General features: G+C 45.3%; 1 protein-coding gene across 1 annotated transcript in view; it reads left to right on the plus strand.

Annotated features, from left to right (window-relative positions):
• CATSPERB (cation channel sperm associated auxiliary subunit beta) overlaps positions 1-7807 on the plus strand; it is a 153748-nt gene extending 145941 nt beyond the window's left edge. Inside the window, exons 25-26 of the mRNA XM_013003687.1 lie at positions 1005-1079; positions 7640-7807. Coding sequence (XP_012859141.1) covers positions 1005-1079; positions 7640-7807 — 243 coding nt within the window. The remainder of the gene's footprint in view (positions 1-1004; positions 1080-7639) is intronic.
• The last annotated feature ends 4284 nt before the right edge of the window (positions 7808-12091 follow it).

The raw sequence follows: 12091 nt of genomic DNA on the forward strand, positions 1-12091 counted from the left end.
AAAAAACGGAAATCACTAAGAACAAGTTAGGCTTTCCACATCTTTCTGGGATTTATTTTTCCCCATTCTAAAACAGGAGTTAGCTACTAAATGCCTCTATTTGAAGCTCTCCTTTACTTTTCATTTTGATGGATGAAGTGTATGCCCAAGAGCCTTAGAAAGAGGATTTGGCGAGCCAATAGCTGACCGTCTCTGGCTTCCCTGTGGCCATGAGGAAATCAGACATGCCCCACCCTCCATCCTCCTTGACCCTGGTCTGCACCCAATCACTCCTTCCATGATGCTGGCTTCAATAATTCATTTCAGTTCATACAGAACTCATAGACAATACAATTGAGGGAATCTGATAAATTACTACAGGTCAGGATCAGAAAACATAAAGGCTACAGCCACTCGTCCACAGCAACACCCCTCCTCAGTCAGCAGCCAAGGCTCTCTCTGACCCTCAGCCTCAGTCCTGGGTTCCTTGGATCCCTCTCAGGCAGGAGGTCACCAGAGGGTCTCCTTGGACCAGGAAGTCCACCTGCTGCTTTGCCTCACACTCATACTGCCACAACCTCCGGGGGCTCTGGTCTCAGCCTCTGTCACTCCAGACATCGCCCACTGATGGCTCTCCTTCCATTATGGCCCCGGATTTCTCTCTGCTTCCCAGATGGCTTTTCTGCAGAGGCATGGTGTTCATGGAGGAGTGGTTTTAGTCTTTCAGAACCAAAGGGGCTGACTGGGTCCACACCTTCTTCTAAAGTACGTAATCCCACCTTAATCGGGTCCATTAGCATAGCTGAGAATTCCCTCTAAAATGGAAATTATAGCCACAGGCATAGAGGCCAGAATTTATAAAGCATCACTTAATTTAGAAGTGTCATAAATTAACTACAGGAGGTGGTTTCCATGCAATACTTGTAGGGAGAGTTGTCACACTGTATTTTTACCTAGAGGAATATACATTGACACTGTTAATAACTGGATATGTTTGTTCCCCCGCCCCCCCTCTCCACCACCAGGGTGCTGAGCTCTTTCACTTCAAGGTATCTGTTGTTCCAGGGCTCACCTTTTGCAACTTAGTTGAAGAATTTCAGGTACAGTGAATGTGTAAGGTATCAAATGGGGTGCTGGATAGGGAAATAAGATAACAAGGGTCAAGCAAGACATACTGAAGATTTTTTTTTAATTGGTAGGATTTTTTTTTAAACATTTTATTAGGGGCTCATACAACTGTAATCGCAATCCATACACACATCAATTGTGTAAAGTGTATTTGTACATCATTCTCAAAACATTTTCTCTCCACTTAAACCCCCGACATTAGGTCCTCATTTTTTCCCTTCACCCACTTTTCGGTTGTCTGTCCCCCAGGGAGGAGGTCACACACAGTTCCATGTAATCGGTTCCCTCTTTCCTACCCATTCTCCCTTTACCCTCCCTGTTTTGCCACTCACACCACTGGTCCTATAGGGCTCATCCGTCCTGGATTCCCTGTATTTTCAGTTCCTATCTGTACCAGTGTACATCCTCTGGTCTAGCCAGTCTTGCAAGATAGAATTCAAGTCATGGTAGTGGGAGTGGGGAGGAAACATTTAGGAACTAGAGGAAAGTTGTATTTCTCATCGTTTTTTACATCGCACCCTGTAATTGGTAGGATTTTTATGATGAACAGTGATCCTGGAGAATGATGATGAAGTTGTCAGTGTGCTAGACAGGGTTCTCTTGAGAAACAAAACTAGGACCCTTATGGTTAGATAGATAGATAGATAGATAAATAGATAGATAGATAGATAGATAGATAAGATAGATAGATACTGCACGAAAGAATATAACAGCAAATTAGTCTACACAGCAGTACAGAGGGCTCAGTTCAACTCACTTCTGTGGAACAGGGCCGCTGTGTCCAAGGTCAAGGAAGCAGATGACCGAGTCTTCCGTAGGACAAAGCAGGCAGTCCAGCCACAGGTAGCAAACAGTAGGGTGGGTCACCAACAGTCAGCAAGATGACAGGATCTGACAGCCCCAAGCTCAAGTGATATACTCCCCAGCAGTGTGGCAAAGCATGTCTCAGAGGAACCTCAAGCTCTAAAGACAAGATCCATGGGTTGCTAGTTCCACAGGTTGTGTAGCTCATGAGTTGAGGCAGAAAACAAGCAGCTGCAGGATGGTCGGATCACCAGAGAACAATAGAGAGAGAGGTGGGGCTTGCCAAGTCATTTATCTCTTTACCCTCCAATCAAACTGCGACCTTATTCATTCCACATGTTCTTATTGGCCAGGTTGGCACAATAAAACTACCTGTCACAGTCAGTAATGGTGAAACTATTGCATGACAGGGGACACAACCAATTGAGGCTGAGGAAACAAACTAAGTGCTTGTATTTACTTTTGTTCCTTCCCCACTTTCTAGACTTAACTTGGTTTTTTCACTTTTTAAAAATTGTTGTGAAAATATAGGTAATGCAACATTTGCCATCTCAGCTTTTAAAAAAATTTTTAATAAATCATTTTATTGGGGTTCTTACAGCTCTTATAAGAATCCATCCATCCAGTGTATTGAGCACATTTTAACATATGTTGCCATCATCCTTTCCAAACCATTTTCTTTCTACTTGAGGACATTTCAGCATTTTTATGTGTACAATTAAACGAGACAAACTATATAATGCTGTGTAAGTATCACCAATATCCATTACCAACGTCTCCATTCCCATAAACAGAAACTCAATGCTAGCTCAACGGTGACTCCACCTCATTCCCCCATCCTTCCATCCCTGGAAGCCGCCATTAACTTCTGGTCTCTATTCATTTGTCTGTTGTAGGCATTTCATATCAGTGAGATCTTACATGGTTTGTCCTTTCGTGTTTAGCTTATTTCATCCAGCCTAGGGTTTTCAAGGTTAATCCGTGTTGTGGCATCTCTCAGGAGTTCATCTTGCTCTATTGCAGAGCAGTATTCTATCATATACACACACACACACACACACGTGTGTGTGTGTGTGTGTGTGTGTGTGTGTGTGTGTGTGTGTAGGTGCATACATACATGAGGCAGCTTCAAAAAGTTTGTCCAAGACAATGGGGTTTTTCCACAAACGTTCCAAAAGCCCTTCAAAGATTACATTTCATTCCTCTCATATGTCTGAGAGGACATTTTTACTTTCCAACATTATTTGGAAAGTAATATTTTGCATTCTGATGTTATTTGGTTGTGTGCCTTGAGTCTTAAGTACTTCAATGCTTGGAAGATCCAAAATTGATCTCCCCATATAACCTATGAAAACAGCAACTCATTTTAGTCATTCATAGAACGGCAGCTGCTGCCTGGGGGGGTAGGAAGGAGTGAGGGTTTTACTGAATTGCTGGATGACACATTTCATTCAGTGTCACTTACTGATGCCATATTGCCACCACCTCACCCCCAAGAAATATCTTGTCGGCTGAGAGAGCCAAAAATATGAGACGAAGGGGTTCATGTATGCTAATTCTGAACAGATGTGGTAGTAATGGGAAACATCAGTATGTTGGTAACAAAAGCAATAAGAATGAGACAGTTGGTGTATTCATTGAGCTTTTGTGGTCAGGGGAGAAATCATCCAGAAGGAGTCCCTTGGGAGCAGAGGTGACATGGGAAAGGAATGACAAATCAAACACCTCTGCATGGTGATAAGTAAAGGTATGGATGAACTCAACTCCTTGCCCCCAAGTCCATTTTCACAAGCTGTGAGTATTGGTTAAGCCCAAGGCCATTGGACTCGCTTAAAAACAGGAAAAGAAATTAGTCCTGAGGTAGGCTTTATGAGATGAAGGAGAATCAAGATAGATAACCTTTCCTAGAGCTGTGTCTGGAGCCCTGGTGGTGTAGTGGTTACGAGTTGGCCTGCAATCTGCAAGGTCGACAGTTCAAAACTACCAGCCACTCCTCAAGAAAGATGAGGCTTTCTACTCCCATACACAGTTACAGACTCAGAACTACAGGGGAAGTTCTGTCCTGTCCTATATGGTCACTCTGAGTCAACATCGATTCGATGGCAATGAGAGAAAAGAGGAGAGAGGGGAGAGAGAGGGGTCTTAGTTGGCTAGAACTTCTGGGCCTAATCTACCCTTTTTCATCTCAGAAGTGATTAGGTCCAAAATAAGCTCTACACTGAGATGGCCTTGTTAGGATTACAAAAAGCCCTGTTCCTCAGTGGGATGACCTCCATCAGTATAGGGGTGAGGATTCCGACAAATGTTTTGAGGGAACACCATTCAGCTTCTAACAAGCTGTAACAGATGGGGTCCAGCACACAATGTCAGGCCACCTTTGAGATATCAGGTAACCTTTCATACCTTGCGTCTTAGCTAGTACAGCTATCACAGACATACTTCAAGTGGATGACTTTAGCAAACAGACATTTTTCCCTGGCCCTTTCTCACTCACTGCCAGCAAGTCTATTCTGTCTCATGGAGATGCTACAGGACAGAGTAGAACTGCCCCTGTGGGTTCCAAGATGGTAACTCTTCACAGGAGTAGAAAGCCTTGTCTTTCTCCCTCAGAGCTGCAGGTGGTTTCAAACTGCTGACCATATGGCTAGCAGTCCAGTGCCACCAAGCCTCCTCCTGTCACAGTTTAGAAAGCTAGAAGTCCACATCTAGGCCATCAACTCTCCAGGGAAACCTTTCTCCTTCTTTCAGCTCTAGGAGCATGGTCTTGTCCCCAATCTCCCTCTGGGTCTAGAACTTCTCATCCCGGAGACCCTGGGTCCCCAGGATACACATGACCACTAACTCTTCTTTCTTTGTGATTGGAGGCCCCTGTCTCTACTTGCTTGTTTAATCTCTTTGGTATATCAAAAGAGATGTACTCAAAATACAATCTAATCCTGTTTATTGTATCCTGCCACATTAATTTAACTGCCATTGTCCTTGTAGCTAGGTGCCACCAAGTCCGTTCCAGCGCATAAGGGCCCTGTGTGCAATAGAAGGAACGCTGCCCAGTCCCGCACCATCCTCACCGCCGTTGTTCTGTTTGAGCCCATCATTGCAGCCACGATGTCAACCCACCTTGTTGAGTATCTTCCTCTCTTCTGGTGACCTTTCACTTTCCCAAGCATGATGTCCTTTTCCAGGGACTGGTCTCTCCTGATAACATGTTCAAAGTCCATGAGACGAAGTCTTGCCGTTCTTGCCTCTGGGGAGCATTCTGGCTGTACTTCTTACAAGATAGATTTGTTTGTTCTTTGGCGGTCTGGGGTACTTTCAGCACTCTTGGCCAGTACCATCACTCAAATGCATCAATTCTTCCTCAGTCTTCCTTCTTCGTTGTCCAGTTTTCACATATGTATATGAAGAGATTGAAAATAACCATGGCTGTAGGGTACTCTTTAGTCTTCAAAGTAACAACAACCTTGCTTTTCAACACTTTAAAGAAGTCTTATGCAGCAGAATTACCTAATGCAATGCGTCATTTGATCTCTTAACTGCTGCTGCCGTGAGCACTGATTGTGGAGCCAAGCAAGAGGAAACCTTTGACCGCTTAAATCTTCTCTCTATTTATCAGGACGTTACCTACTGGTTCAGGTGTGAGGCTTTTGGTCTTCTTTACATTGAGCTGTAATTCATACTGAAGGCTATAATCCTTGATCTTCATCAGCAAGTGCTTCAAGTCCTCCTCACTCTTAAAAAGCAAGGTTGTAATAAGCCTTCCTCCAATCCTGATGCCACATTCTTCTTCATATAAGCCAGCTTCCCTGATGATTTGCTCAGCGTACCCATTTAGTAAGTATGGTGAGAAGATACAGCCTTGATGTATACCTTTCCTAATTTCAAACCATGCAGTATTCCCTTGTTCTGTTTACACAACTGCCTCTTGATCCATGTACAAGTTCCATGTGTTAGGCCGGGTTGACTAGAGAAACACATCCAGGGACACTTGTATTTGCTTTATATCAAGATGTAATTCTATAATAAGGGCATATCCCAGCCCAGTCCAACTCAAGTCCATAAGTCTGATAATAGTCCATAAGTCCCTCATCAGACTCACGTGCAATGATGCAGAATGCTGGAATATCACAGGCTGGTGGGTGAAAAGTGCTTTGGATCCACAGTCAGTGGAAAACCTCACAGGGCTCCGGCAGCTCTCAGGGTCAACAAGCAGGAAGGTCAAGGGAAAGAGAGAGGCTGGCCTCCAGAGAGTTATATATCTCAGTTGCACCTCCAAGGGAGGTCATCAGGCTGTGACCTGATTGACAGGTTAAACTCCACCTATATCTTCTTCACAGGAGCCATGTTGGTACAAAAGACCTAACTATCACGTTCCTTAGAGCACAAGGCAGTGTTCTGGAATTCCCATTCTTCTCAGGCTGTCCATTAGTTTGTCAATTGAATGCTTCTGCATGGTTAATAAAACACAGAAATTATCTTTCTGTTATTCTCTGCTTCCAGCGAAGATCCGTCTGACATCAGCAATGGTGACACTTGTTCCATGTCCTCTTCTGAGTTGGGCCTAAATTTCTGTCAGTTCCCTGACAGTGTGCTGCTGGAATCGATGTTGGATGATCGTCAATAAAATTTCACATGCATGTGATGGTAACGACAGTGTGCCATAATTTGAGCATCCCATTGGGTAACCTTTTCTGGAATGGATACAACTACATATCTCTTCCAGTCAGATGGCCAGGTAGCTGTCTTCTAAATGGGTCGGTACAGACTGCTTCATCAGCTTGTTGAAACATTTCAATTGATATTCTATCAACTCCTGGAGCCTTGTTTTTGCCTCATGCTTTCAGTGCAGCTTGAACTTCTTCCTTCAGCACCATTAGTTCTTGCTCATGTGCTGCCTCCTGAAATGGCAGGCTGTTGACTAGATCTTTTGGATACAGTGACTATGTCTTCTTTCTATTTCTCTTTGATGCTTCCTGCAGCATTCAATATTTTGCCCTTAGAATCTCTCAATAGGGCAACTCTAGGCTTGAATTTTTTCTTGAATTCTTTCAGTTTAAGGGATGTTGAGTATATTCTTCCTTTTTGGTCTTTGCACATTTCATTATCATATTTGACTTTGTCTTCTCAAGTGGCCCTTTGAAAATTTCTGTTCTGTTCTTGGACTTCATCATTTCTTCCATTTGCCTTAGCTGGTGGCGCAGTGGCTGTGCATTGGGCTGCTAACCACAACGTTGAAAGTTCAAGACCACTAGCCACTCTATAGGAGAAAGACGAGGCTTTCTCCTCCAGTAAAGAGTTACGATCTCCAAAACCCACAGGGACACTTATATCCTGTCCATTAGGGTCACTATGAGTCAGAATAGACTCAATGGGAGAGGGAGAGAGAGAGAGAGAGAGAAAGCCCTGGTGGTGTAGTGGTTCTGCGTTGAACTTCTAACCACAAGTTAGGCAGTTCAAAATCACCAGCTGCTCAGAGAAAGAAAGGTGAGGCTTTCTGAAAGAGTTGCCATTTCAGAAACCCCCAGGGAAGTTCTACCCTGTCTTCTAGGGTCACTATAAGTCCGAATCAACTTGACGGCAGTGAGTGCGTTTGGAAATATCTCTCGAAGCCTGGGCAGAATTCTGTTAAGTTATCAATCATGTCGCTGCCATAGTGGGACTCATGTACAATGGACTGTTTTGACTGGCTGCATTCAAAGAGCTTACTCACCAACTTCTCTCTGTGTTGTAGATTTACGTGGATCAGGTGCCATTGCCATTCCCAGGACACACCCTCATCGCCATCGCAGCAGCCATACTGCTTGGGGGATTTGTTTTTGTCGTGTTTATGTTTCAACTGCATAACATTCACCCTTGGGAGATGTGCCGGAAAAAATGTATAGGAGAGGCCATGATGTAATCCAACACTGTTGCCTCGAGATGGAGCCAATGACGAAAATCTGAATGGCAAACAAATGATGACCACAATTTTCCCTTTATTTCCTCCTTGTATCGAATAATTCCTAGGAACTAGATTATATACGACAGTGTCGTCATTCATTCGTTCAATTTTATTATTTTTATTAGGATTGATTATTTTTATTATTAAAAATGCATGGACAATTTCTTATTTCAGCATGTATCCAGGGAACTGCCCTTGAGGTTTCAAGGAAAACAGAAATTGATAAACATCTTTGTGTGGAAAGTGCTTTCTGTATTTGGGGGCTGAGGGAGACTCTTTATAGCCGGAACCATCACATGTCTGTCGGTGTGTTGCGCTGTGGTAGTGTGTGTGTTGACTTGTTAGGCTCTATGCCACTGGTACTTCAAATGCTCTCAGAGTCGCCCATGGAAGACAAGTTCCACTAGAGCTCCCAGACTAAGACCGACTAGGGAAAAAGAACCTGACGAGCTACTTCTGGACAAACATCAGTCCGTGATAACCTTCTGTCCATTACAGTGTTGGAAGGTGAGCCCCTCAAGTTAGAAGGGGCTCAAAGCACGACTAGGGAAGAGCTGTCTCCCCAACGAAAAGTATCCTCTAATGTTGTGGATAGAATCAAGTTCAAGGGCCTTCCGTTGCTGATGCGGCACAACATAAATTAGTAATTGGAAGATGGGTTGGACAAAGGATGACTTGAGGTAAAGAAAAGCATGCGTTGGTGAAGAAGCCCATGGACAGCCAGAAGAACAATCAATTCTGCCTTGGAACGAGTACCGGCAGAATGTGCCTTAGAAACAAGGGTGGTGAGATCTCGCCTCACGTATTTTGGACATATTATGAGAAGGGACCACTCCTTGGAGAAGAGCATCCTACTTGATAAAGGATCAGCTAAAAAACAAAAGAAGGAGAAGCCCCTCCTCAATGTGATGAACTGACACAGTGGCTGCAACAAAGGGGTTCCAACACAGGAGTGCTGTGAGGCTGCTTTGGGACCAGACGAGGTCCTGTTGTGCACGCCGACTGGCTGGCATCTAAGAATAGGAGCCGGAGACCATTCTGTGGCCGGTCCTTTGCAGGCAGAGGTGTGTGGAGGACAGTTAGACCAGGATGGAGATAGGTGGGGAAGGAGGTGAAACTGCTGGAGTATCATCAGAGCCTCACAAGAAGTAAAAATGAAGCGATTGGGGTTTCGTGAGGCACTTTCACACTGGATTGTGGTCCCCGAGGAAAGGAAGCCTGGTGGTTTCCCCAATACATCGTAGGGGTGTATTGGAAGGACACTGGTCTGAGTGAGGCACTGTTGACAAGCGTATGAGGAGTATGCAGAATTCCAGAGGATGCACATACCCCCCTGGGTGCTCCCTGAAGCACCTGTCCCCAGTTAGGCTGAAGATGGCCAGTGACTGCATTCGGAGGTCAGAGGTATACACTCGTAGAGACATCCCAGAAGGAGTGTGGCATGATTTTGACAACAGAAAGGATGTAGAGACCTCTGTCCAGAATTCCCATGCAACATCAAACCAAAGCCAAAGATGAGAAGGCAAGAGTGGACCGGGACACTGGACACATGACAGTGGCATAGCAATCTTTACCAAAGCAGAATGCCAGGTCTCGCTCCCTCGGAGTCCGTGTCGGTTGGATGCCGAGCACTTCACCGGGCCACTCCGGCTCCTCCAGAGATGAGAATGTTTACTGTGACTGTGGTTTGGGTGGGAAACGTGTGCTGCTGTCGTGAGGCGCAGCTGAGTCAGTTCTGACTCTTGGGGGCCCATGTCCATCAAAGCCAAACACTGCCCAGTCCTGCAACATCCTCACAAGGGTTGTTATCTTTGAACCCACTGTTACAGCCATCGTGTCACTCCATCTCCTTGAGGGTCTTCCTCTTTTTTTGCGGACCCTCCACTTTACCAAGCAGGATGCCCTTCTCCACTGACCGGAATATATGTTGACACAAGGGAAATTAAAAATGTGCTGCTTCTAGGGCCAGTTCATACACACGTGGGTTTATGCCAAACGTAAAGATGTTGAAATGTGTCCCTGTAATCAGTGGATGGTTGCAGACACGTCCTCTCAGTAATACACTTAACTTTGTCTCACTATGATGCCTTAAAAAAAAGATTATTTTTGTGCCATGGATAAAAATGATGATGATTTTTCAATCAGGGCTAATATCAAATTTTTAAGGAAGCTCAAGTGGGCATCTTCCCAAATCATTAAAGCTTTGAAGCAAGCTTATAGGAATGGTGTCCTACACAAAACAACAGTTTTGAGATGCATCAGCCTTTTAAGGAAGACTTCAAAGATGAGCCAAGGAAGGGAAGACTGTCAACCTCAGCCAATGAGGAAACTAGATGCAAGGTCCAGAAAGGGGTGTAAGAAGACCAGGGAGCTATCCATGATGAAACAGCTACCGGAATGGGTGTGGTTGTAGGAGGGGGAGCCAGCCCCCCACCACTAATTATGGGTTCAGTAAGCACAATGGCACCATTGAGATATCTAAATATTAAAGTCATCAAGAGCATGAGATATAGAAGCGAATATTAAAATAATGGAATCAGACACATTTCATGGTAGCATTACTCACCTCAGCCCCGCTTGGTGGTCCACGTGGAGAGAGGGGGAAGGGAAGGAGGACAAGAGGAAAGGGAAAGGGAGGAGAGGGAGCCAAGGAGAGGTCAAGGGAGGAGCCCAGAGAGAGATCTCTATTGCTAACCCAGGCCTATATCCCTTTGTGGGCGTGCAAGCCCACTAATCACAGCTAAAGACATACGTCACAGGCAGGGGCTGCACTATAGGTTATACAGCAATGAGAGGGGGTGATCTAGGGGCATACATGCAATAGGAAGAGGAGGGATTGGGGGTATGCATGTGACAAGAAGGGTGGACCCTAGATTCATGGTGGCAGCCTAACCTTGGTCACCCTTGGGTGTGTTTGACCTCTCTGAGGTCTCCTACAAGGAAACAGACAACTACTATCCTTATCAGAAGGGAGTGGGCCCTACTTGTGGGATAAACAGTGGTGATTGCTTGGTCTAGATGGCTGATAACCCTTAGGGAGAATGACCCTGACCTTCTGATGACCTCCACGTGTATAGTCATTTGCAAGCAGCTAAGTTTGGCATATATTTGGGGGAGACAACTTGGGAGAAATCCTTCTGTTTCCCAAAAATGGAGATCTCAGATGCTTCAGTGATTTCAAGTTTGAGGGAACACCTCAAGGGGTGTCAAAAGCTTTACATGAAGATCCACTAGTTTAAACAGCTGGCTTTGCCATCCATCTTTTAAGCAAGCTGGGACCTAATGAAGATGATTTTACGGGCCAAGCCATAACCAGGGATGAGAGCTAGCGTTAGGGTGGAGAGAGCCAAGTTCAATCAGCACAGTGGTCTCAGAGGGGCTCTTGCGGGGCCAGTGAAATTCCAGGCAGAGAGGGCAGCGCAGAAGGTGATGGCCACCATTGCGTGGTATTCCAGAGAGATTATCTTGGTAGATTTCCTCAGAGGACACAGGATAATTACAAAGGCTTCTTGGGAAGAGGTTTTAAGGACATGGAAACCCACCCAGGAAGTTCTGCTTTGGAATTCTTTTCCCTTCCTGCCAGCACCCCTGCTCATGCCCTGGAGGACAGAAAGGCTATCCAGGGAGCATGTCTGGGCGCTTACCTTCTGAGCCTGCACTCACCCTTTCATACTGTTCCCCCTGAAAAACTTAAAGAGCATTTGCAAGGAAGATGCTTTGCGCCCCTCAAAGATGCCAAGTTACAGAACCCTTCTGGGAGGGGGTCCCAACACAAAAACCTTAGACACCGCCGTCAGAAGTGAAGAGACCTAGATGGGGGACAGGCGGAGAAACGATCGCGTCACATGTCAGTGACTTGTTCACTAAAAGTTTCCGTGCACTCATTCTTCATTTGCCTCTGCAGGCATGTGCTTATGATATGAGCACGTGAGCCTAAGGGGAAGATGGAAGGGTGTCAGAGAAGTGATCCGGGTAAGTTGCCCGGAAGGTGAAGCAGGGATCCCACAGTCAAAGAAGAGGAAGAGGAAGAGGAAGGCAACCAAAGAGCAGACGAAAAACACTTGCCGGTTTTGAGAAGGAGAAACGCCTTTGGGGTCAAATGGTGTGGTTTTGTGATTTTCATAGGTAGTGGTTTTACAAAGATGCGGTGAGTGAGCGAGCCATCCATGTCACGTTTTCTTTTCCATCTTGTCATCCCCGATGATGTCATGGCGCAGTCTCATCGTTCCAGCGGCTACTGGG

Source organism: Echinops telfairi, unplaced genomic scaffold (assembly GCF_000313985.2).
Source record: "Echinops telfairi isolate 266 unplaced genomic scaffold, ASM31398v2 ScPeMD7_18;HRSCAF=68, whole genome shotgun sequence".
Lineage (NCBI taxonomy): Eukaryota > Metazoa > Chordata > Mammalia > Afrosoricida > Tenrecidae > Echinops > Echinops telfairi.